The 27,379-nt window shown below is 41.2% G+C and overlaps 1 protein-coding gene across 1 annotated transcript in view; it reads left to right on the forward strand.

Moving 5' to 3' along the window:
- The window catches only part of RERE (arginine-glutamic acid dipeptide repeats), a 289,136-nt gene that overhangs the window by 147,997 nt on the left and 113,760 nt on the right, over positions 1-27,379 (forward strand). Inside the window, exons 8-9 of the mRNA XM_008058270.1 lie at positions 5,524-5,648; positions 7,874-7,973. Of these exons, the coding sequence (XP_008056461.1) occupies positions 5,524-5,648; positions 7,874-7,973 (225 nt within the window). The remainder of the gene's footprint in view (positions 1-5,523; positions 5,649-7,873; positions 7,974-27,379) is intronic.

Genomic DNA, 27,379 nt, shown 5'->3' on the forward strand with positions numbered 1-27,379 from the left:
AGCCCAGCAGGTCAAGGCTGTGGTGGCCAGGAACATGCCACTGCACTCCAGTCTGGGCGACAGAGTGAGACTCCAACTAAAAAAAAAAAAAAAAAATGAATTGGCAACATTTATCTTCTTAAAAATTGTATCTTTTTTTATTAGAGAATATAAAGAAGGGAAAAAGTAGTCCACTGAAGCCCTTCTCCTCATGACTGAGCTTTCACAGATGCCTCGTCCTGGTCAAACTTGTTTCATTTATTCTCCCTTGCATCTCTTCCTACCAGTATTTTGAAATGAATTGCTACATTCATTTTATTTGTAGATATTCCAAAGATGAGGGCTCTTTTAAAAGACACATCACAATATATCACACTAAATAAAAATTAGCCATTTTTTAAATACTCAGGTATCTATTATGTCCAGAGTTCCCTAAGTGTCTGCCTGCCTGCATCTTTCTCTATTTTTTTAATAGTTCATACTGGACTCTAAATGAGAGCCATTCATTGCAGTTGGTAGAAATGTCTCTTAAATCTCTTTACAACCCCCACTCCCCACGTCCCTACTAGTATATGCAGTAAAGAAACTGAATGTGAGCTGGGCTCAGTGGCTCAGCCTGTAATCCCGCGCCTTTGGGAGGCTGAGATGAGTGGATTGCCTGAGCCCGCGGGTTCTAGACCCATCTGAGCAGTAAGACCTCATCTCTACAATAAATCAAAAAAAATTAGCCAGGCGTGGTAGTGCACGCCTGTAGTTCCAGCTACCCAAATTCTACAGCTGAAATTTGTGCTTTTCTTGAAAAAGGATCTTGGCCAGGTGCGGTGGCTCACGCCTATAATCCCAGCACTTTGGGAGGCTGAGGTGAGAGGATTGCCTGAGCCCATGGGTTCAAGACCAGCCTGGGCAACTTGGTGAGCCCTCATCTCTACAATAAATCAAGAAAAATTAGCCAGACGTGATGGCATATGCCTGTAGTTCCAGCTACTTGGAAGGCTGAGGCAGAAGGATCCCCTGAGCCCAGCAGATCAAGGCCACAGTGGCCGGGAGTGTGCCACTGCCCTCCAGCCTGGGTGACAGAGTGAGACTCCAACTCAAAAAAAAAAAAAGAAACTGAATGTGTGTCCTTTAGGGTGTCCCACAGGTTGAATTTGGCAGATTCCATCTTTATGTATCATTAAGCTTGTTACCTTGTCCTTTGTGTTTCTTGAGATGAGTGGTTCAATTTAGAGGTTTAATTACCGCCCGGTTTGGTAGCCTGTCTTCCACAAGAATGCTTCATGGGCAGTGGTATGTACTTCTACCAGGAGGCTCATGTGTCTCTCTTAATGATAATTAGCAACCACTGGCTGTTTCTTAGATCCATTGTTCTATGAGGAATTTCAAGGTGATGATATTCTAATTCCATCATCTCTTCATTCATTGAACAAGTAAATTTAGCTTCCCCCTAAAACACATAGGAAAGGCAAGGTAGATGCTTGCTGCTTCCTTCCCTCTATTTGCCAGTTTTCAAAATGTTGACTTGGTTTCAAATACCTTCCAGTGGGTCCCCAGTGGATTTAAGATTATTTGTTAATCAATTTTAATCAATTTTATTCTTTTTTGAATTAGAGTCTCACTCTGTTGCCCAGGCTGGAGTGCAGTGGCGTGCTTATGGTTACCCTTCTGTCTCAGCCTTCCAACTAGCTGGAACTATAGGCATGTGCCACCATACCCAGCTTATTTTTTAACTTATGTAGAGATGAGGTCTCACCAAGTTTCCCAGGCTGGTCTCGAACCTCTATGCTCAGGTAATCCTCTCGTCTTGGCCTACCAAAAGTGCTGGGATTATGGGCGTGAGCCACCATGCCTGGTGAATTTTAGTCAGTTCTTAATGATTGTTAAATGATCCATTTTGAGCCAGTGGGGGCATCTTCTTGCTAGCTTTGTCATTTTGACTTAATCCCAGTGGTCTTTAGTAGGTCCTTTTTATCCAGATACAACATGATTTTAATGTCTCACCATGAACATTTCTATCCTTAGATCTGAAGTTACACTTTCCTCAATTGAGCCCTTCCTTGTTCTAGTGAGAAGTAGCATTTCCTTAGACTGGGTGCCCAGGTATTCATTCTCTGTGGGTTGGCTACTGGTTCTAGGCCTTTTTAGTAGACAGGACTAGGACATTGGCTCTTTTCTTTTTAAAGATAGAATATATTGTAAATTCATACTGACATTTTTAATTCAAATTCAGATTTTTATATTAGTCTTGTTTTTTCATCTGTATCTTTATTTTTCTCCTGCGCCTCAAATTTCAGTTCAAAAAAATTATTTATTTATTTATTTATTTTTGGAGAAGGGGTCTTGTTCTGTCACCCAGGCTGAAGTGCAGTGGCACAGTCATAGCACACTGTCTCCTCAAACTCCTGGGCTTAAGTAATCCTCCCACCTCAGCCTCCCAAGTAGCTGGGACTATAGGTGCATGCCACTGTGCCTAGCTAATTAAAAAGATTTTTTAATTTTTTTAATTGCAGAGATGAGGATCTCACTTTGTTACCTAGGCTGATCTCAAACTCCTGGCCTCAAGCAATCCTTCCACCTTGGCCTCCCAAAGTGCAGGGATTATAGGCATCAAACTATCACACCCGGCCTCAAATCCTATTTTTGTTGATACCAACATAACTATTCATTTGCTTCAATCCCACAATACATATATACTAGCTCAGAATAACAATACACTGCTACAAACAATATGATTATTGAAAAATGTTTTCTATTACATTTTGTTTTCCCCCTTAGACTATGTCCCACCAGGGCTGCATAGGCAAATTAGTATGTTTTGGAGTTACTTGAAACTGTTCCTAGAATGGAGGTGCATTTTTAAAATTTGTTCTAGAGTTTTTGTTAGATTGCTGTGGTTTAAACTTCTTGCTTCTATTCCCTTTCCCCTTTTAGATCAATGGTAGCATAATATGCATGCTTTTGCCACCGTTCTTTCTTCTTTTGACGATATCTTCTGTGTTCCTTCCTAGCAGTATGTAGAATGCCTTCTCATTCCACTCTGAGGAGGTCATTTCACCAGCCCTCCATGTGGGAATATAGCAGTTTGTTCTTCAAATCCCTATTGGTGGGCATAAGGTTTGCTTCCAGTCATTTGCTGTTACAAGTAATGTTGTGGTGAAGAGCCTGTACATATAGATTTTATGGTTTTGCCAGTGTACCTTTGGGCTGTAATGGAGGGCTGGCTTAGAGGGCTAGTATAAATTTTGAGGACATTATCACATTCCCCAACATAGAGGTTGTACCAATTTGTCTTCACACAGGTTTTTTTTTCCCCCATTGCTTTGTATTTGTCAAATTTTGGGATCTATGTCAATATGATAGGTGGGAAATTGTATCTGTCACTAATTTGCATTTTTGTTATGCAAATTAATAACAGTTCCTATGATTGAGATATTTGCATTTTTTCTGTAAACTGTCTAATTATATTTCTAGATTGTTTTTCTCTGAAGAGGTCTGTCCTACTCCCCAGTAGTAGTATTTTTTATTAATTCAACAAACAGCCATTGGAGAGCTACTATATCAAGCACTGTACTTGGTGCTGGGAAAGCAGAGCCTCAGTACTGAAGTCAAAGACCTTTGATACCAGTACCTATTGTGTTTTAATTTTATCCCACAATTTTCACTATAATAAGTAGTACTGATTGTGGCACCAGTTCAGAATTATAGAAGTCAATACAAAGTCAAAAAAGAGCATCCTTGTTTGGAGAAAATCAGAGCCTGATGCACACCTAGAGGTGCCGAAGACAACCTGGAAAACAGAGGGTGCCAACAGCTGGCCTGAGAGCCATGGTGTTGTCTGGCCTTCTGATGTTGTTCTTTGCCATGTAGTAATTTTAAAAACTGTACTAACTGCTGGGCACAGTGGCTCACGCCCATAATCCTAGCACTTTGGGAGGACAGGGATTCTCCCTGAGGTTCAAGACTAGACTGGGCAACTTGGTGAGACTGCGTCTCTGCAATAAATCAAAAAATTAACCAGGTGTGGTGGCACGCACCTGTAGTTCCAGCTGCTTGGAAGACTGAGGCAGAAGACTCATTCCTGAGCCCAGTAGGTCGAGGCTGCAGTGGCCATGAGCATGCCATTGCACTCCAACATGGTGACAGTGAGATTCTGACTCGACCCCTCCCCCCAAAATGGAAATAGCCAACATTTAAAACTATGAGCTTTCTTGTAAAAGTGAAGGCTCCTGGAGTTGGGGAAAAGCTGGAGAATGTACAAACTCTGGTTCCTGTTTCTCGGTGGCAGCATTCCTAGGATGGGGAAGCTCTGTCTCCATTTTACCAGGGAACATTTCACTCCTTAGCACATAGTACCTGGTTGTCTATTACGGGATCCCCTGCCACATGTGGCTGCCCAGCACTTTAAGGGTGGCCAGTCCCAACTGCGTTACGGCAATTTGTTTAATGTGGCTACTAGAGTATTTAAAATTAAATATGTGGCTCTCATTCTATCTCTGTTGGACAGCACTGCCTTATACCCTGCCTGCTTTGTTCACTCTTGTTTTTTTTTTCCCCTGTATACTCTGGAGCTTTTAAACTCCATATTTTAGTTTAAAATATCAGACTAATACATCCATGTTCAGCATTTGACAAGAATGTGTGCCTGTGTCTCCCCCAGTATTTGACTTTTCCTGGGTCTGTGAGGGTTATGGTAGGCAAGGCGCCTGCTTATTCTTGCTCTGCCCAGTAGCGTGAGAATGAGAAAATGCCAGAGGTATTTGAATCTCATGACTTAGAAACTTGGTTAGTAGGCATGGTTGTTCAAATATATTTTAAAAGTTCTTTTGATCGAGGTACACTTTATATCCAGTGAATCGTTCATGTCTTATGTGTCCGATTCTCAGCGAGGCACAGAGCGTTTCTGTCATTGCTGAAAGTTCCCTCCTGCCCTTCACAAGCAGTTGCCTCCTTCCTGAAGCAATCCCTGCTTTGCTTCCTGTCACCATGGATCAGTTCAACTATGTTTTGAAAGTTAACTTTACTGCATAGTCTTTTTTTTGATGCTGATCTTGACTTGTTGCTGTTGACTCTCTTGAGAGTAATATGAATCAAATAGGATAGTTCACTTAATGTTTTAGCAAATATCCTTAGGTGAGGTTTCATTATTTACACGTGTCTTCTTTGTAAACTCATTATCTTGGAAAGAGTTGTGTGTTTCTCTTCTTTATCAAGTACTGTTACCTCCCAAGATATTTTTTGTTTTGGTTTATTTTATTCACACGTGTCCATTTCTGTTTTACTTGTTAGATCACGCTGGCACTACTTTACTTTGACACCATTTGCTGCTCCTTAAATAGAGATTAAGCAGTCGATTGTGAAATCTTCTATGGTGAAATGATCCTGACATGTGGTATAGGTCAGATTAAATGACTCACAATTTTGCTGTTATTTTTCTGCTAGCCAAAGAAAGAAACTCAGTAAATCATTGCATCTGTTCCTAAGGACTGCCTACTGTGACAGCTTTGCATAATATGCCTTGATTGTGATTTCTTCATCCCTGTTTTACAGGCCAAGCTTCCAGATTTGCAGCCATTTCCTTCTCCAGATGGTGATACAGTGACCCAGCATGAGGAACTGGTCTGGATGCCTGGAGTTAATGACTGTGACCTCCTTATGTACTTGAGGGCAGCAAGGTAATGGGAACCTACCCCCTCCTGCTTTCTGAATTAGGCATCTGAATCGATTAGTAAGCAGTCAACTTTTTCTTTCCTCTGAGAGTTTATTTTTATATTGGGCAGTCTCTGAATTTCAGTTTTGTTACACCCTGTGTAATCAGGACCCTTGCCCTTCTCACTAGAGAAAAATAATTAATCATAGTAAAGTCATTTTTTTCTTCTTGGTGTTTGCCCTGAAATCAGATTTTGGAGTTCTTCAGGAAGAAAACAGCTTAAGCCACACATGCTGCTATTATTATTTTCAGTTGGAGTCTTACTCTGTCACCTAGGCTGGAGTGCAATGGCACTCTCACAGCCACCCTAGCAATAACCTGCTGGGCTCAGGCGATCCTTCTGCCTCAGCCTTCCAAGTAACTGGAACTACAGGCATGTGTTACCATGCCGAGCTAATTTTTTTTTCTCTTTTAGTTATTGTTGAGATGAGGTCTTGCCAAGTTGCCCAGGCTGTTCTTGACCTGGAGACTCAAGCAATCCTCTCACCTTGCCCTCCCAAAGTACTGGGATTACAGGCTTGAGCCACTGTGCCCGGCCATACGTGCAATTGTTAACACTCTCAATCCAGTTGAGTAATTGAGTTGTTCAACCCATTTTAAATTACCATTACAGATTTTTTGGGCTATTCTTTAGTGCTTGACCTGAACTTGACATTTGTGTGGTTTACCTACATTAGAACATTGACCTGCAATGGCCCCATAGAACTTGCTAGCATACAAATGCCTGGAATGCACAGGAGAGGTTTAAGTTTATCCCCACATGTCATAGAACAGGCAGACAGCCTTCCTCTGTGTGCAGTGATTCTGGGACTCACCACAGCATCAGCGGTATACAGCAAATGCACTGTACCAGTAGCCAGGCACAGTGGCCACAGAGAATTGGTTTGAAGATGGGGATAGGCATGAAGTGTGTGCGTGCGCATGCATGCGCACACACACGTGTCCTTACATGCATACAAAGAGATATGGAAGCTTCCCACAGGAAGAGTTGAAATAATGAGGTCTCCAGGTTGAGTTAGATTGTCATTCCCCTCGTGAACAAGCCTTGCTTCTATAATAAGAAAATATAAAGTAAATGATAAAAGAATGAATGACAAAAAACCTGGAATTTTTCAGCTTAAATTTAAGATTTTCAACTGGGCGTGTTGGCGCACACCTGTGTAGTCCCAGCTACTCAAGAGGCCAAGACAGGAGGATTGCTTGAGCCTAGGAGTTCAAGGCTGCAGTGAGCTATGATCATGCACACCAGCCTGGGCAACAGAGTGAGACCCCTTTTCTAGGGGAAAAAATACAAAGCACGGATCAAGTCATCGGAATTTTAACTTTGACTATTTTCTAATCAGTGGTGCTGTGCATGGCAGTTTTCAGTAGAGATGAGAATATGTGGTGGAATGAATGACTACTAAGAGGTTTTTAAATATGATTTTTAACTTTTTTTGCAGGGGGGAGGAGAGGGGTCAGAGTCTTAACTCTGTTGCCCAGGCTGGAGTACAGTGGCACGATCATGGCTCACCACAGCCTCAACCTCCTGGGCTCAGGCAATTCTTCTGCCTCAGCCTCCTGAGTAGTGGGGACTACAGGCTCTCGCTACTACACCTGACTGTTTTTTTATTTTTTTATTTTTTGTTGTAGAGATGAGGTCTGGCTGTGTTACCTAGGCTGATTTGAACTCCTGGGCTCAAGTGATCCTTCCACCTTGGCCTTCCAAAGTGCTGGGATTATAGGTGTGAGTCACTGTGCCTGGTTAATTTTTCACTTTTAATTCACCTAAAGGTTGTTGATATATAGAGTGAGAGGGATTGCGTAAAGTTTCAGAGGACTTAATTTCACATGTTTTCTGGAGACTTCTTTCAAAAGATTGTTATCTAGCAGAGCACAGTGGCAGATAGATTTTGATTATTCATGCGTTCACATCTAAAATCTTAGTACTAACAAAGCACAGGAAGAAACAACACAAATGGGCCCAACTTAAAGTAATGTTTTTCTTTCTGAGTGAGTTAAGGGTTACCGGTAGAGTACTTTTTGTGTGTTTACAAGAGCAGAGGCCAACACTGAGAACTCTGACTTTTCACACATGTAGAAATGGAATTTGGTCTGGGCTGAAAATGTACTCTGAAAATTGAGGGATAAGATATCTGTACCGGTATTTTGATGTACTGATGAAGAAAACATACTTCCTTTATTCTGAAGGAGCATGGCGGCATTTGCGGGAATGTGTGATGGAGGCTCCACAGAGGATGGCTGTGTTGCAGCCTCGCGGGATGACACCACTCTCAATGCGCTGAACACAGTAAGTCCTTTGAAGTCACCTGGGGTGGGAGGATGTCTCGTGCTCCCTGGACTGGCTGTGGGGAATGTGTGATGGGCATGGAGCATGAGGTAGCCCGCCTGCTCAGGAGTGTGCTCAGTGGTATGGGGCTGGATGTGAAAGGTGAGCTGTAGTCTTGGTCACTGAGTGCTGTGAGTGGCATGGCGCCCTCAGCTTCATTTCCTTGTCTGTGTTTGTGCTGCAGGATTGTGAGGAGCCTCAAATGAGATCCCAGTCACAGCAGCTGATAGTTACTGGGATCTCACAAAGCCAGTCCTGTGCATAGATGATCTCATTCAATCCTCCCAGCATCCTCCCAAGTGGGTTCTGTTATTATCACCATTTTAGGCACAAGGAAATCAATTTAGAAGGGAGTGAGTCACAATTGAGGACCATCCCTTCCAGGCTGGAATCCAGAAGCCACGCTTTTAACCCCCTTCACTATGTCTGAGACTGTGTATTTCAATGTGCTTGAAGGGACAGAGAAGAAACTAGAATTTTTTGAACAAACTGTTGTTTATAGAGTTTACTTTGGAACCATGTTAATATTTGCATGATTATATAAAAAATTAAGTGTTAAAAACGATAGTTTCTAAAAAGTAAAATGAAACAAGCAAGCCTAATATTATGGAATCGGTTGTATGACATATCACCATAGTTACTCATTTGCTTTAATTTTGTAATATACACACAACAGCTCAGAGTAGCAGCACTCACACTGATACAAACATTATGATTACTGAAGTTAGCTTACTTATTTTATTTTATTTTTTTGGACACTTTTTAGCCTTAAGCTATTTCCAAAAGAGGTGTGTGGGAAATTAATGTATTTTAAAGCTACATTATAACTCTTTTCTGTGTGGTTACTAATGTAAAATAATCAACTCTGAAGAGGTAATCATGAATCTTTATGGAATCAATATCTGATATTTCGATAATGAGTTTACATAGCTATGTCTGCTTCCATAAACTGTTGAGCATGAGGCTGAGCAACTCTTCTAATATTACATCTAATTTCACCATCTTTTTCTTTCTTGAGAGGTCACTATAGTTGGAAGGAACTTTCCAGTCCCCAAATAGATAAGAATCCAAGCCTTAAAAAGGCCAGATATCTTCAATGCTGGCAATCCCCAAAGCTCCTTAGAGAGGGAAGAAAACATTCTCATTCCTGAGTTAGGGATGTTTTTACTACACAGTTTCTGCTAAACAGCTTGCTTTCAAGGAAACATGTACATATCTGCATGATATAGCTGATTTTTGTTTCTGGTCTAATTAGGCTTCTTGCGTATTATGTACTATTTGAGTGACCTTGCTGAGAACGTGTTGTGCTCTAAAAGTGAAAGTTTTTCACATTGTCGTAGAGTATACTTTCTCACTGATTTGAGTGTGTATACGTGTGTGTGTGTGTGTGTGAGAGAGAGAGGGTTTAATGAGGAATCATATAATGATTGAACCAGAAGGGGCTCCGTTTTGAGATCATTGTATAGATAAGGAAGCTTACTCTGAGGTTGGTAATAACTGCCTGCAGTTGCTGTGGTAGGTTAGGCTGTGAATGTCTGTGAATTCAGAATACCTAAACTGTGTGTCTATTCAGAAAAAGTATTTGATAGGAACTTTATTCTGTTGAGTTTCTGTATTAAAAAGCTCTTTGAAAAATATTCTATTTTCATGACTGTGCCAATAAGTTGAATTTTGAATGATGCAGATTTTGCTGTATTGAATTAATTGTCCATTTTTGGCAGTTTACTGAATCATTATGAACTATTTCCTTTTTTATTCCAAACTCTCTAAGGCTTCTTCTGTAGCACATATTTCTGTACAGAAATACTTTCAGCTATTTTTGCCCATGGTTCTTAGGGCAAGTTCTTTCTGAAGGTTTTGTTAGCATTCCCAGAGTGTTTTTGGTTTTAGGATTTTTTTATTGCCATGGTGCTATCTTCTCATCACTTGAAATTCTTCTGTCTAGACTGACCTGAGATGGTTCAGGTGTCTTAGGCTACACACTACAGGTGCACTTTAGGCACCCAAGTACTGCACACTTTATTTTGTGATGAATTGAACGTTTAGTGTTGTTTTAATTTTTGTACTTTATTGTTGTATTAGCTCACAGAGTTTCAGTTGTAGGTACTTTCTTAATGAAAAGTGAAGTGGGCTGGGCGCGGTGGCTCACACCTGTAATCCCAGCAATTTGGGAGGCAGAGGCGAGAGGATTACCTGAGCCCAGAGGTTCGAGACTAGCCTGGACAACTTGATAAGACCTCATCTCTACAATAAATCAAAAAATTAGCTGGATGTGGTGGTATGCACCTGTGGTTGCAGCTACTTGGAAGGCTGAGACGGAAGGATTACCTGAGCCTAGCTGGTCAAGGCTACTGTGGCTGTGAACGTGCCACTGCACTCTGGACTCCAGAAAAAAAAAAAATGTGAAGTAAAGTGAATGAAAGAAGCTTGTGAGGAGTTAATGTGTATTTTGACTTGCCTAGATAATGGAAGACTTGAGCTGCACCAAATAATAAATTTGAAAGTATATATTGCTGTGTGAGAAGTATTTATTTTTTTCTCAGATTGTAGCATAGTCTTAAATCACAATAAGGCATTTATCAATTTAAAATAAACTCATGAGTAATTAGTATTGTCCTCCTACCTCCCAGGACAATGTAGAAATTTAAAATATATGATATCTGCTGTATGGTTACTTAAGAGTGTGTTGGACATCTCAGTAGTACTAGTTAAGTATAAGTGCACTTAATTCATTTACTGGTCAGGGTCTCACTCTTCATCCAGGCTGGAGTGCAGTGACATGATCATGGCTCACCATAGCCTTGACCTTTTGGACTCAGACAATCCTTCGGCATCAGCCTCCCGAGTAGCTGGAACTACAGGCATGTGCCACCAAGCCCGCCTAATTTTTTGACTTTTTTTTTTGTAGAGACGAAGTCTCACTATGTTGCCTAGGCTGGTCTCAAACTCCTGGGTTCAGACGAGTTCTTCAGTCTCCCAAAGTGCTGAGATTACAGGCATGTGCCACTATGCCTGGCCTGTAAGTGCATTTGGATAGATAGTTTAATTTTTAAAACTGCAGTTGCTAATTATTGAGCTGTCAAATCTTTATGACAATTATATGGACCTATTTTAAAATGTAAGCTCTTGGCTTACATATTTTCGTTCCTCTTTTTTTATTTCATTATTCACAAATGAGGTTTTTAGTATGTAATTTTTAAAATTACTAATTGGGGTAAAATGTATATATAACAAACTGTTCTCGATTGAATGTGGACAATCTGATGAGTCTTTTCAGATTAATACACATGTAAAGATACTGTGATGGTCAAGATTGGAAAAATTCATAACACCCCAACAGTTGCCTCGCACCCTTTTATAAACATTTTCTGCTTCCAGCCTCAGATAACCACTGATGATTTTGTCATTTTAGAATAGTTTGCATTTCCTAGGATGTTATGTGAACAGCATGATAATACTGTATGTAATCTTTGGGGTCTGACTTCTTTTAGCAAATGATTTTGAGACCCATTTATGTTGTTTCATGTATCAGTAGTTCATCCTTTTTACTTCTGAGAAATGTTTCCACTGTATGGATATGCACATTTACAACTTTTTTGATCCTTTTAATTGTGATAGACCTTTGGATTGTTTCCAAGCCATTGGGCATTGTCAATAAAGGTGTTGTCAATATTGTTATACAAGTCTTTGTGTGGACACATTTATTTTTCCATTCTTTCAGATAAATACCTACCTGGGAGTGGAGTGGCAGGATCCTATGTATTTAGGGAGTTTTTGTTTTTTGTTTTTTTGGTTTTTTTGAGTTGGACTTTCACTCTGTCACCCAGACTGGAGTGCAGTGGCCACCCCCGGCCACCACAACCTCAACCTGCTGGGCTCCGGCGATCCTTCCACCTCAGCCTTCCAAGTAGCTGGAACTACAGGTGCGCACTACCATGCCCGGCTCATTTTGATTTATGGTAAAGATGAGGTCTCGCTAAGTTGCCCAGGCAGGTCTCAAACCCGCGGGCTCAGGCAATCCACTCATCTCAGCCTCCCAAAGGCACGGGATTACAGGCTGAGCCACAGAGCCTGGCTAGGGAGCTTTTTAAGACACTGTCAAGCAGGTTTCTAGAGAGTTCGTGACATCTTATATTCACATAAGTAGTGTATTGGAATTTTAATTCTTCAACATCCTCATCAAGACTTGATATTGTCAGTTCTTTTAACTTTAGCAATTCTAATGATGTGTAGTGATATCTCATTGAAGTTTTAATTTGAATTTTCTGACTGTTAACAGTGTTGAACATTTTTTCATGTCTTATTCTCCATTTGTGTATCTTTTTTTATGAAGCAGCTGTTTAAATCTTTTGCCTACTTTAAGAAATTGAGTTACTTGTCCTGTATAATTTTGTTGTATTAGTTTTTTTTTAATTCAGCATAGAAGTCCTTTGAGATATATATAGTGAATACTTCTACCCATACTTTGACTTTTTTCTTCTTAATGGTGTCTTTAATTTTGAAATGTCTAATAAGTCAGTTTTCTTTTATGGAAGTATCTCTGATTACTCCAAGGTTACAGAGATTATATGCTTTCTTTTAGAAGTTTTAATTCTTACAGTTAGATCTGTGTTTCATTTTGAAATAATTTTATATGTGCTATGAGTTAGAGAGTGAAAATTCATTTTTTTCCACACAGATACCAGTTGTTTGAGAAAAATTTGTTAAAAAAGACTTTTTTTTTCTTATTTAACTACCTTGACAACTTTGTTGAAAATCAGCTGCTTAGCCGGGCTCGGTAGCTCAGCCTGTAATCCCGTGCCTTTGGGAGGCTGAGGTGAGTGGATTGCATGAGCCCACGGGTTCGAGACCCGCCTGGGCACTCCAGTCTGGGCGACAGAGTGAGACTCCAACTCAAAAAAAAAAGAAAATCATCTGCTCGTATATGTTTGTGTCTTTTTCTAGAATCTGTTCTGTTTCATTGATTTAATGTCTATTTTTAATCAGGACCTTAATATTTTGAGTACTGTAGCTTTATGGGAAATCTTAACCTCAGGAAATGTCTTTCCTGCTTTATACTTTTTTTTTTGAGTTGGAGTCTCACTCTGTTGCCCAGACTGGGGTACAGTGGCTCGCTCTCAGCCACTGCAGCCTCTACCTGCTGGGCTCCAGCGATCCTTCCACCTCAGCCTTCCAAGTAGCTGGAACTATAGGCGTGTGCTACCACGCACAGCTAGTTTTTTGATTTATTGTAGAGATGAGGTCTCGCCAAATCGCCCAGGCGGGTCTTGAACCCTTGGGCTCAGGCAATCCACTCACCTCAGCCTCCCAAAGCACAGGATTACAGACTGAGTCACCGAACCTGGCTTATACTTGTTTTTAAAGATTGCTGATTGAACTCAGTTTGCCAGTTTCTATTTTTTAAAAAGCCTGAAGGGATTTTAATTGGGATTGCATTGAATATATGGATTAATTTGGGAAGAACTGACATCCTAACAATATTGAATCTTTCAGCTTATGAGCCTATATCTCTCTATTTTTAAAGAAGTTTTATTTAATTTTGTTTGAAAACAAATTTTTTTTAGTGTGCTTTATACTATGTTGCCAAGGCTGGACTCAAATTCCTGGGCTCAAATTATCCTCTCACCTCAGCCTCCTGAGTAGCTGAAGCTATAGACACTGTGTCAAGCTTTCTTTAAGTTCTTACAGAAAGAATGTGTAGTTTTCATTATACTGGTTTTATAAATTTTGTTAAATTTATTCCTAAGTATTTTCTATTTGAGAATTCTTTTGTAAGTAAAATTATAGTTTTATTTATTTATTTATTTACTTTTTAACTTTTAAAGATGTGGGGTACAATTCAGGGTTAGGTATACATGTTCATTATGCAGTACCCTTGTTGATGAGGTGTGTGCCCCCTCTCCCTGCAGATTCCTATTACTACCAGTTCCGTCCCCCCTCCCCCCACAGTTTCCCACTACTGCCAATCTTTTTCTTACAGTTTTATGTTATAAATTGTAGTTTTACATTGTAATTTCTAGGCTGGGCGCATGGTTCACACCTCTAATCCCAGCACTTTGGGAGGCCAAAGTGGGAAGATTGCTTGAGCTCAGGAGTTTGAGACCAGCCTGGGCAACATAGTGAGACCTTGTCTGTATAAAAAAATTTAAAAATTAGCTGGATATGGTGGTGCATGCCTGTGGTTCCAGCTACTTGGGAGATTGAGGTAGAAGGATCGCCTGAGCCCACGAAGCTGAGGCTGTGGTGAGCCATGATCATACCAATGCACTCTAGTCTGGACAAAAGTACAAGACCCTGACTCTAATAATAACAATAATAATAGTAATTTCTAAGTATTCATCAATAGGCTAGAAATACAATCAATTTTTATGTTTTGTCCTTGTGTCCTTTGGCCCTGCTAAATTCAGGGATTAGTTCTAGTAGCTTTCTGGTTGATTCCTCAGGACATTTTTGTATGTTTATAATCATGTCGTGCAAATACAGTTTTATCTTTTCCTTCATGATCTATGTGTCTTATTTCTTTTTTGTATTTCATTGCACTCCCTTGGATCTCTGGTACAATACCAAATAGAAGTGATGTGAGTGGACATGTTCTTCCCAGTCTTCGAATGTTTTTAGTCCTTCGCTATTAAGAACAATATAGAGCTTTTGTTGTTTTTAATCAGATTGAGAACCTTTCCCTCTATATCCAGGTTGTTGAGGTTTTTAATATGAATGGGCATTGAATTTGGTCAGTTGCTTTTTTTCCTTTTGCCTCTAATGAGATCATCATATGAATTGTTGTCCTTCATTTGGTTAATATAGTGAATTACACTGATTGATTTCAAATATTCATTCCTGGGGTAAATCCTGCCTGGTCATTATGTACTATTGGATTAAATTTGTTAATTTTTTTTGGGGTTTTTTTTTTTGAGTTGGAGTCTCCCTCTGTCGCCCAGACTGGAGTGCAGTGGCCGCTCCCGGCCACCGCAGCCTCGACCTGCTGGGCTCCAGCAATCCTTCTGCCTCAGCCTTCCAAGTAGCCGGAATTACAGGCATGCGCTACCACACCCGGCTGAGTTTTTTGATTTATTGTAGAGATGAGGTCTCGCTGCCCAGGCGGGTCTCGAACCCGTGGGCTCAGGCAATCCACTCACCTCAGCCTCCCAAAGCGCGGGATTACAGGCTGAGCCACCAAGCCCGGCTATTTGTTAATATTTTGTTAAGAAATTTTTCATTTGTGTTCATGAAGGATGTTGAGTTGTAATCTTTATTTTTTATAATATGAGGTTTTTTAATATGAACTTTGTCTGGTTTTTGTATTAGAGTAATATTCCCCTCAAAAAACATTTTCTCATACTCTGTTTTCTTAACAGAGTTTGTAAAGGATTGATTTATTTTTCTTTGTTAAATGTTTGCTAGAATTCACAGTAAAGCCATCTGAGTCTTAAGTTTTTTTTTTTTCTCATGGAAAAAAAATTTTGTTTGTTTAAAGACAGGGTCTCACTATGTTGCTCAGGCAGGTCTTGAACTTCTGAGCTCAAACAATCCTCCCTCCTCATTCTTCCAAGTAGCTGGAACTACAGGCATGCTTTTTATGGAAAGTTTTTAAATTACAAATAGACATAGGTTTGTTCAGATTTTATATTTTTTTATGTGATGGTTTTGGTAATCTGTTAATATGTCTTTTAAGCATTTTGTCCATTTCATGTAGGTTATCAAATTTTTTGGCAAGAGCCGTGCTCGGTAGCTCAGTCTGTAATCCCATGCTTTGGGAGGCTGAGGTGAGTGGATTGCCTGAGCTCGAGGGGTCAAGACCCGCCTGAGCAATTTGACGAGACCTCATCTCTACAGTAAATAAAAAAATTAGCCGGGCGTGATAGCGCGCACCTGTAGGTCCAGCTACTTGGAAGGATCGCCGGAGCCCTGCAGGTCAAGGGTGCGGTGGCCGGGAGCATGCCATTGCACTCCAGTTTGGGTGACAGAGTGAGACTTCAACTCAAAAAAAAATTTTTTGTTGTTGTTGGCAAAAGTTCAGTATTCCTGTATTATCTTTTTAATGTCTGTGAGATCTATAATGTTAACCCTTATTTCATTTATAATATTGCTAATTTGTTTCCTCTTGATTAGTCTAAATAGAGATTTATCGACATTATTGATCTTTTTAGGAGCTAGCATTTGGTTCGTTGTTTTTCTCTATTTTTTTTTTCTATTTCATTGCTTTCCATTCTTTATTAATTTGTTTTCTGCCAGTTTGGGCTTTAATGTGATTATTCCCCCCCACCCCTGCACTTTCTAAAGTGGGATCTGAGATAACTGATTTTATCACAAATTTTTATTTGCTGTGCTTTCATTATCATTCTCTTCAAAATATTTTGAATATTTTTGGTGATTTTGAATTATTTCGAGTTAAATTACTTCATTTTTTGATGCTTAGTGTTTTCAGGTTAAATGAAACTTGATTCACATGCACCATTCTTAATAGCAGATTCCTCAGTGAAGAATCACAGAAGTAGTTAATAAATAAATATCTTATTTTCATAGCACTTCACTTATTACTTTTGATCCAGTGTGAACTTGAAGAATAGTTCGGGGCACAGTTGTTTTGTATTTGCTCGTTTATGTTAACACATATTTCTTATCTTTACACTTATGTAAAAGACAGTTTTCTTTCTTTTTTTTGAGTTGGAGTCTCACTCTGTCACCCAGACTGGAGTGCAGTGGCCGCTCCCGGTCACTGCAGCCTCGACCTGCTGGGCTCCAGCGATCCTTCCGCCTCAGCCTTCCAAGTAGCCAGAATTACAGGCATGCGCTACCACACCCGGCTGAGTTTTTGATTTATTGTAGAGATGAGGTCTCGCTGCCGAGGCAGGTCTCGAACCCACGGGCTCAGGCAATCCACTCACCTCAGCCTCCCAAAGGCACAGGATTACAGGCTGAGCCACCGAGCCCGGCTAAAGACAGTTTTCTATTGCTGCAGAGGAGGAAAATATAATAGACATTTTAGCCTCTCTTGTTAGAAGAGGACGGATTTCTTTTTTGTTGTTGTTTTTGTTTGTTTTTTTGAGTTGGAGTCTCACTCTGTCGCCCAGACTGGAGTGCAGTGGCTGCTCCCAGCCACTGAAGCCTCGACCTGCTGGGCTCCGGCGATCCTTCCGGTGATCCTTCCGCCTCAGCCTTCCAAGGAGCTGGAACTGCAGGCGTGCACTACCACGCCCTGCTAATTTTTTGATTTATTGTAGAGATGTGGGCTCAGGCAATCCACTCACCTCAGCCTCCCAAAGCCACGGGAATACAGGCTGAGCCACGGAGCCCGGCAGAGGACGGATTTCTTAGTGACCGTGCATATATTCCTTTATATAGCAATGATGTATGTTATTATATTTTAATATTTTCAATTGTGGACACTTAGAAATGTAAATTTGTTTTATTTGCATTTTATGCATTGTTAAATATAAGAATATATTAAAATAGGAAGAAGCAATAGTGTTTCCACTGAAAGATCTTATCTAGAATGCTTATGTGTCCTTTCCAGGTGTATGTTTCCTTGTACACAGTGTGCATTAGGCTCACCTGCACACTTTTAGCTTACATACAGATGGCCTGTCTTATCCTACCAGGGTTAACTTAGCTACCCTTGAGTGCTTACATTTATTTGGCCATTTACAAAGTAGACCTTCATGTTTATGTGTAGAAACTGCAGAAAAGCCCTGTGGTTTGAGGCTAAGGTTTTCTGGAAAATATGCTGGTCTGTTAAACTGATGTTGAATTTTCTTCTTCGGGCTCAGATATCTTCCTGATTTCCTATTTCAAATTCTTTTGACTTTTCTTTCTCAGTAATTTATTGTCATTTTCTCACCAACACTAAACATACATATACTCACTTCATATAAGTAAAATTTATAATTATGAAGCAAAGATTTCACCTCCACCTGGACAGTTTTATTTCCTGAGATATGGGTGACTGTTAGACATTTGGATTAAGCTGTTTACATATTCAACAGAGTATATATTTGTTTGCTTATTTATTTATGCACACCTACATCTGCTTCAACAAAGGATTCAGGGCTTCCAGTAGCTTAATAGTTAGTTTTTCAACTCTGATCTATAAATATAATTATTTGCTAACCATTGAGTATCAATCATCTGTGTTTCCTGAGCCCTAGCCCAATGCTTGATACACAGAAGAGAGATACTAAATGTTTGTTAATGATTGAATAAATAAATCAGGTTCAAATCCATATCACACTTGATTATCCAGGACGTTGGTGTTACAAAGTTGGCATGGCAGAATATAAGGATAAGCCAATTCTAAGGATCATTTTCATCTTTCTCTCTTTAATTCTATAAAATTGTCTGCAATATTTCTGTCAGCGATGTTTTGTTTGTTCATCTTAAATGGCCTTCCCTAAAGCATCTGGACTTAGGTTAGCTTTGCATGTTTGTGATTAAAATGAATGTTGGCTATTTCTCTGCTACCAAATAAGGTGTCTCCAGGAAGCTGTTTCATAGCAATTTTCCTAAAACATGTGATCAGAATCCTGACATTCATCCATACCATGCTGTTTTCTCTTTTTACTAGTTTGCCATTCAGTTGCGTCAATATTAAGTAGTTAATGTTTGCTGACTCCGGCTAAGTTAGGGTGATAGGTTTTTTCTTTGAGGTTTTTCCTTTGTTGTTGAAGAGTAATGGGAAAAGTTGTTATGCTGTATAGTTTCGTATTATGGAAATCCAGTAAATTTCAACACAGCACCTCATATAAATCAGTCTTGACAAGCACTGTTGCTAGTGTTTTTTTATGTAATAACAAGATATTGAAGTCTACTGCATGTTGTGTTATTAATTACAACATTAGCGAAAATGCAGCAAGAGACCATGCAGTTGAGCTTTTCTGATACAACCAAGACCTGTTCAAGTGATTAACAGCAGAATGATACATAATTTCCAACTTTTATTTTTTGCCATTTCACCAATGAAAAACATTTTGAGCTATTGCTTTGAACATTGTTTAAGGGTTTTGACATTTACCAGTGTGGCTCCCTTTGGTTAACACAAATTATGTAATTTATTCTTTTTCTTTGTCTAATTTGGATCAAGGTGACTTTTAAAATTTAATACTTTAATGTTTTGTTCCTCTTTAGATAATTTGTAGCTTCTCTCTAAGTCACACTTGATGCCCCCCTGTGTTCTTTCCCCTGAGCATGACAGAGAGCATTCTCTAAGTTTCCTGGGATGAGTGGGACGCTAAAAGCCCGCTTGCATTAGCAGCCTCGGACAACAGTGCCTTCCTCCTTACTGTGGTAGTGACTTTATTTTTGACGATTTTTCGGAGATATGCTGTATGTGGTCCATTTGTCTTCCTGCTGATAATGGCCCTTCACAGCTATGGTCCTGCCTTACTGTGCCTGCACCACAGGCACTGAACCACGCTCCAGTCTCTCAGACCATCTCTTTCTTCTAAAACAGCTTTGTTGGGATGTGATTCACATACTATATAATTCACCCATTAAAAGTGTATACTTTTATGGCTGTTAACATATTCTCAGAGTTCTGCAACTATCACCACAACCCACCTTAGAACATTCTTGTCACCTGAAAAAGAAACCTCATACCTATTAGCAGTCCTGTTATTTCCACTTCTCCCCTCCCCAGCCCTAGAAACCTACTAATCCACTCTCTATGAAATTGCTTTTGCTCGATGTTTCATATAGATGCATTGATTCATACAATATGGGGCTGTTTTGACCGGTTTCTTTCACTGAGGGGAATACTTTCAGGGATCACCCATGCTGTGATATTCATCTTTCATGTGTATATTGCCATTTTGTTTTTTCTCCAGGTCATCTTGGTATGTCTTTTAAAATGTGGCAGCTTCACTAGCACAGCATTCCCCAGGTCTGATCAGCATGAGGTAGCAAGGAGCTACCCCTCAGTTACCCTAAAAGCACAGCCTATAGGAATATGTGCATATCACATTCTTTTTTCATTCTGTGTCTTAGATACTTTGCTTCATTTTCTTTGTGTTTTTGCATTGCTGAGCCATTTATTTCCCATTCTGTGCTTTTCCACTGAACTTTGAACCAGGCAGAGGACCTTAAGTTTTTCATTATTAATTTCATTTGATAAGGTATTAGCTATTGGCCAGGTGCCTGATATTATTAATAACAACAACAAAACTGAATGTATTTGTTGATTGAGAGCTTATATGCTAGGCAAAAGTTTAAGTGCTTTTTTAAATGAATTCATTTAATCTTCATAGCAGTTCTCTGAGGCAGGTGTGGTTATCATCGAATTAATGAGCACACCTGCCTTACATACATAGCTATTTAAACTTGGGGACGGGATAGAATGGAGGCCGGTGTGACATGTGCAGTGACTCTGCTATTGGGAGGACATGCCCTTCAGCTGACTAAGATCCTCCAGCCTGTGGACTTCCTCAGCATTCAGACCTCTCCTTGGCTCTCAGCAGGGCTGAGGAATTTGAGCCAGCTTTTGCTTTTGTTTGGCAAAAGTTGGAAAGTTCATTTACTAATTTAAGAAACCTCTTTCTTAGATGGTTTTTTCCATGCTCTAGTAATAGAATGTTTTGAGATTTATGCAGTATTTAGAAAAACGTCTACTTAACACTTGATCAGCTAGAATTTTAACGCATTTGAGCCTATATTAAGTATTAATAACACAGTAAATATTTAGCACATCCAGATAAATGTCCTTAGTCTTTTTACATTTAGGGAGAGGCTTTAATAAAATAATACATTCATTTATTTACTCAGTAATAAACATGTTTTGGGTTTCTGCTGTTTGCAAAGCCCTGTGGGGATGCATTTGATGAGAGTGCTGGTGATCTAAGCGAGCATCTCATTGTTAGAAAAATAAGGCCGTGAGCCTCACAGGCTCATGTAAGATCCGCAGTGTGTGATAAAATACTAACATTTCTCATATTTGTCTGAGTAAACATTTTCTATACTAGTTTGAAGTATACTTCTGAATGATTTTTTATAGCTCTCCTTAATAATTGTTTTACCCTAATTTTTGAAGGTTAGTGTAACCATTTCCTGTGCCTGCTTTAATAAATTGCCACAAACTCGGTTGCTCAAAACAACAGAAATGTACTCTCTCACCATTCCGGACATCTCGATCTGAAATGAAGGCATCTACAGAAGTCCCTCCAGCTCATCGGAGCAGGACCCATTCTTTGCCCCTCTCAGCACTGGTGGCTGCTGGACTTGGGGGCTGGTGGCCACATCTCTCTCTGCTTGTCCTTACATTGCCTTCTTCTCTGTGTGTCTGTGCCTGTCTGGTCTGGGTTTTTCCTCTGCCCTTTTTTATAAGTACACGCCATTGGCTTTAGGCGTGTACTTATAAGGCCCACCTAGATGATCTAGAATTATCTGCTTATTTTAAGATGCTTAATGACAGCTACAAAGACCCTTTTTAAAATAAGGTCATACTCACAGATTCTGGGGACTTGATGTGTGTCTCTTCTGGTGGTCATTTTTTGGCCTACTACAGTTAAAATTACTATTATATAACGAATTACTATAATATTCTTATAGTACTTATACATTATAGTACTTATTTTGAATTTTTTGGAAATGTTTTTATTTCTTTTCTTTTCCATCTGGTATGGCTTGTCTAGATTTTTTTTTTTTTTTTGAGTTGGAGTCTCACTCTGTTACCCAGATTGGAGTGCAGTGGCACGTTTCCGGCCATCGCAACCTCAACCTGCTGGGCTCCGGCGATCTTTCCACCTCAGCCTTCCAAGTAGCTGGAACTACAGGTGCGTGCTACGACACCCAGCTAATTTTTGATTTATTATGGAGATGAGGTCTCACCAAGTTGCCCAGGTGGTTCTCAAACCTGCGGACTCAGACAGTCCCCTTGCCTCGGCCTCCCAAAGTGCTGGGATTATAGGCTAAGCCACCGAGCCCAGCCTTGTGTAGATTTAAATGTGAACTTTTTGATATGGAGAGTGTAAAATTATTTCTAGTAGTGACTGATAGGATATTTGATTTGTAAGACACCATGAAGAGTATTTGGCTTCTCTATGCAAAGAGCATACATACCTGGACACGTGTATAATGAGTATTTTTACCATATTAAATGACATCCTGTCCTCCGGGCTGCCCAACCTCTGCCCCAGCCCTCCCGGTCTCTAGTCCCCCGCCCTGCCCTAGCCTGCCTGACAGAACAGGGAGGCTCTTGCTAGGGGACTGCCCACAGTGGCCTTTGAGGGCAAGGTCTGTGTTTGTAAGTGATTCTTGAACTGGGGCAACTACAGGTTTTTGAGTCACTGGTATCTATTCCAGCTTCCAGTTCCATAGCCCTCCTGCCGGGGCACAGCCCTCTTCTCCAGAAGGCTGGCTGTCCTACTGACCCAGCTGCTTGCTGGTGTTCCTGGATGACTCCACTGGGCCTGCCGTCCTGCCCTGGCTGCGGCTGCCCTGCCTATGGGCTGGCCTGCCCACCCCACAACATTTGTGGGCTCTGTACTCCAGGTCGTCACACCCAGCACTTTAGGAAGATTGGCTCTTCTTCTCTTCCTTTTCTTTTTTTTCATTTCAGAATTTTCATATTTGCCTCTGAGCGATCATCACTGATGACTGTTATACAAAATACGGTGTGTCTGTTGGTGTTTGAGGTCTTTGGTTTGTGTGCTAGTTTGGGTTTTCCACAGTCAGGCTGCCTTCTGTTGTTCCTCTGTTTTGAAATCATATAGTCTGACTTTTTTTTCTTACATCTTGTTATCAAATTGGGAAATAAGAATTATAAGGTAACTAAGTGCCAAAGGCTCAGGGTGACAGGCTTTTAATGGCTCTCCAGGTCTATTGCCTGGGGACACTGCTTTGGTTGTTCAGAGACTTTTGCTTATTTCTTAGTAAAGCTCTGTTCTTGGCTGAGGTTGCCAGATATAAAAGAGCAGCCACTCAGGAATTTCCCTAACTCTGGAGCCTTCTGTGTTCAGTGTCGGCCTTTCTGGTCTTCTTTGTTTTGTAACTTCATCCTCATTGCCACAAAGATGAGTGTGATATTATTTGCACAACCTTAGAGTCACTCATTGGAAGCCACTGAGATCAAGGTTGTTGAGCCCCATGGATTGTGGTGCGATTATTTCTGGACCTAACTTCTACTAGGTAGGATTTAAAGCAGTTTCTCTAAACGTTTCTCTCTTAAAACTGCTGCAGCTGGTCTTGACTTTTGTGTTAAAACCTTTTACCTCACCAGGTACGGTGGCTCACGCTTGTAATCCCAGCACTTTGGGAGGTGGAGGCGAGAGGATCTCCTGAGCCCAGGGGTTCAAGACCAGCCCACACAACTTGACAAGACTTCGTCTCTAAAATAAACCAAAAAATTTGCTAGGCATGGTGGCACGTGCTTGTAACTCCAGCTACTTGGAAGGCTGAGGTGGGAGGATCACCTGAGTTCAACAAGTCGATGCTGTGGTGCCTGTGATTGTGCTACTGAACTCAAGCCTCGGCGACAGAGTAAAACCTCAACTCAAAACAAAAAAACCTTTTACCTCCGCTTTCCAGGTCAATTTAGTTTCCTCAGAGCCTGCTTGAGGTGGTTAGAAGTGTGGTTTTTCTGTCATCCTCCAGCCTTCTGCCTGGTTTCTTGTCATATTTTTTTTTCTATTTTTAAGGCAGTGAAGATGCTAGGAATAAGTGAACACATGTTTTCATTTCCACTTGTGGCCAGATGTAGGTCTTTCTCAGCTGTCAAGGATCATTCAGAAAAGCAGCACCCCAGCCTAGACAACTTAGCGAGACCTCATCTCTACAATAAATAAAAAAATTAGCCAGGCATGATGGCTCATGCCTATAGTTCGAGCTACTTGGAGGGCTGGTGGGGTGGGGGTGGGGTGGTAAGGATCGCCTAAGCCCAGCAGGTCGAGGCTGCAGTGGCTGAGAGCGTGCCATTGCCCTTCAGCCTGGGTGACAGAATGAGACTCCAACTCAAAAAACAAAACAGAAAAGCAGCATCAGCAGTTGAGGTTTGTGAGTGTGCCAGTGGCGACTCTCTGTGGCCAGAGTTGTCCTCATCCTGGGTCCTGAAGCTGAGGAAATTCATTTGCTGAGAGCCAAGACTTCCTCCTTCCCTGGGAGTGTCTGTGGGCGGCCCATGCCCGCAACTCCCTGTTTCTTGCTGCTTGTAGCTAAATTCACATACAAAAAGTAGGAGGAAAGATTCTATGTCTAAGAAATCAGGTTGTACACGTTAGCTGTGTAAGCGGATTAGTTATCCATAATGTCATTTAAAGACCTGTAGTGTAAACTTCACTTTTCACAGAGACTTAAAAATTAAGTGGCACAGCTGGGCTCGGTGGCTCAGCCTGTAATCCCGCGCCTTTGGGAGGCTGAGGTGAGTGGATTGCCTGAGCCCGTGGGTTCAAGACCCACCTGGGCAGCAAGACCTCATCTCTACAATAAATCAAAAAATCAGCTGGGCATGGTAGCGCATGCCTGTAATTCCAGCTACTTGGAAGGCTTAGGCGGAAGGATCGCCAGAGCCAAGCAGGTCGAGGCTGCGGTGGCCAGGAGCGGCCACTGCACTCCAGTCTGGGCAACAGAGTGAGACTCCAACTCAAAAAAAAAAAAAATTGCTGCAAAGTAAAAGAATGTCCAAAATAGGGAAATTTTAAAATTTACCTCTTTTAGCCCTTCTGTTAAGGCAACAGAAGTGAAGGGCCACATGTGGGCTGAGCCCAGGGTACCTGAGGAGCTCTCTCCCGGGTCCTGGCTTCCTCTGACTTCATCTTCCTAGGTCCCAACAGATGACCAGGTTCTCTGCTGTTTCCCTCCTCATTGCCATCTGCCATCCTGTGTTGTGGAATAAGATTCATGCCTATTGTGCTCGCAGCCTATTCTCTTTCCCTAACTCGTGGGCGTCAAAGCTTGTGCTGCTATAACAGATTCGTACACTTCCTAGTGTCGCCACAGGGATACATGAGTATGTACACTTCCTGGTGTCACCACGTGGATATGAGAGTATGTACACTCCCTAGTGTCGCCACGTGGATATGAGTATAAGCTGTCAGTCCTAAATTCTGGGAACTTGCTCCTCTGCCTGTGCTGCCCCCTCCCATGTGCTGCCATCCGGTCCCATTGCTTCTTAGCCAGCTGTCTTTAATTGAGCGTTTCCTAATATCAATGATGACTGTGGATTTTGATTCATCCTAACGGTCCTTCAAGATAAGCACTCTATTCTCCTCTTCTGCAGCCGAGAAAACCAAGGTTTGGTGAGATGGTTAATTTGCCAAATATCATCACACAGCTAGTGCAGCACTAAGGTTTGAATCAAAGCCAGTGTCAGGAACCCTGTCCTGCTCAGGTTCAACGTAGCAGAACTCCCAAACCCATGTCTTTGGTACCAGAACCTCCTGAGGCCATTTTTGGGTGTTTGTGTTCACTTGAAGACAGTGTCAGAGGGAGCCTCAAATAGACAAATGGTCCCAAGTGACCAAGATATTCAGAGCTGGGTTTGGTTTTTTGTTTTGTTTTGAGTTGGAGTCTCACTCACGCCCAGACTGGAGTGCAGTGGCCGTTCCCGGCCACCACAGCCTCGACCTGCTGGGCTCCGGCGATCCTTCTGCCTCAGCCTTCCAAGTAGCTGGAACTACAGGCGCGTGCTACCACGCCCAGCTGATTTTTTTTATTTTATTATACAGATGAGGTCTCACCAAGTTGTCCAGGTTGGTTTGTTTTAAAGTGGCCTCATTTGCCGGCCAGCATCCGATGCTTCATCTCCAATCTGCTTGCTGACTGAGGTCCTCCTCCCGTGTGTTAGAACACCTTCAAAAACACCACAACCAGGAACTGCTGACCCGCACGTTTCCGGACGAGTATTATGTGGATAGAAGCATGGTGAAGCTACGCCAGCCTGAGGAAACTCAGGGAAGAGTCACATGCTGTCTGGACATGTTGCTGCCTATTTTTACTTGCTCCTAGAATCGTGTTTTTTATTTGGTTGTTGCTGTTCATGAAGTATAGGCCAGGCTGATCATATCACACTGGTTGTTGATTTCAAAACCTACTCTGCAGAGGCATCTTGGATTTTCCAGACTGAGCAAATGTCATCTCCATCAGCTTTCATCAGTGCCTTGTATGTTTTCATGATAGCATTTATTTCATTATTTTGTTTATGTGTGTGTCTTTCTTCTCCCTTGAGTACTGACTCCTCCTTTCCTGTGCCCACCAGCTCCCAGCCCAAGTTAAGGAAAGGCAGTGTGCTTGCTTTGTGATTGCCTCTGAAAAAGTCCCTGTGTCCCTGGCTCCCACCAGATTGTCTGTCCTAAACTGCTCCAGTGGAGACAGCCTGGGGCGGGGCCTGGGTCTCAGACTGCTTCTTAGAATGTGGGTCTGTGTTAGAATCCTTGTATTGCTGCTTGCTAGGGAAGTGGCCTGGAGTGGGACACTGAACCTCTCGCTGTCATGTCCTCAGGTTTAGCTCTCTTGCTATTAAAAAGGGCTGTGTGGGGTGATGCAGTCACAAAGACCTAAAAGCTCCTAGTACTCTTCCCTGCTCAGCAAACGTAGTCCCCTCCTTTCTCCTGTGTGACTCCAGGGGCTAGGGCTTGGGATATTCAGAAAATTATGAGGAAGGGTGTAAAGGTTGGTTCATTGACCTTGTATTTCCTTCTGAAAATTAACTGGACTTTTTCGTCAAGCTGCACTCTATGCCGCTAAATTCTATGTTTTTGCCATTGTCTCTGAAATGTGCTTCCTTAGGACTATTCAGACATATTTGGAATGACAGTGGTTAAACCTTGTGTTTTTAGTTTCGTGCTCTTAATTTTTTTGAAAACAATTACATGTATCAGATTTTGTACTTGGTCAATGATGATGGAGTTATGAATGAAAATGTATTGACATCTGTAAATTATGGTTGACCACAATTTTTTTTTTGAGGTGGGGTCTCACGCTGTTGCCCAGGCTGGAATACAGTGGCACAATCACTGCTCACTGCAGCCTCGACCTCCTGGGCTCAGGAGATCCTTCTGCCTCAGCCTCCTGAGTAGTTGGGATGATAGACATGTGCTACCACACCTGACTTATTTTTTACTTTTTGTAGAGACAGGATCTCACTATGTTGCCTAAACAGGTCTCAAACTCCTAGGCTCAAGTAGTCCTCTTGCCTCAGCAGCCGCAAAAAGCTAGCATTACAGATGTGATTCACCATGCCTGGCCTGATTTGTGAAAAAATTGTAAATTTTTTTTTTTTTTTTGTCTTGGATATATTTTGGCAAGTTGTCTCTCATTTATGTTAATAGTTGAAATAATAAAAACAACATGAAGAATTTAAGATCGATTCCAAGTCCCACTTTATCTCTTTCTACATTATTTTGACAATTTCTTGCTACATATAAACAGCATATTTTGCATAGCAG

The sequence above is a fragment of the Carlito syrichta genome, unplaced genomic scaffold (genome assembly GCF_000164805.1).
Source record: "Carlito syrichta isolate Samal-C Ts95f unplaced genomic scaffold, Tarsius_syrichta-2.0.1 Scaffold303272, whole genome shotgun sequence".
Taxonomy (NCBI): domain Eukaryota; kingdom Metazoa; phylum Chordata; class Mammalia; order Primates; family Tarsiidae; genus Carlito; species Carlito syrichta.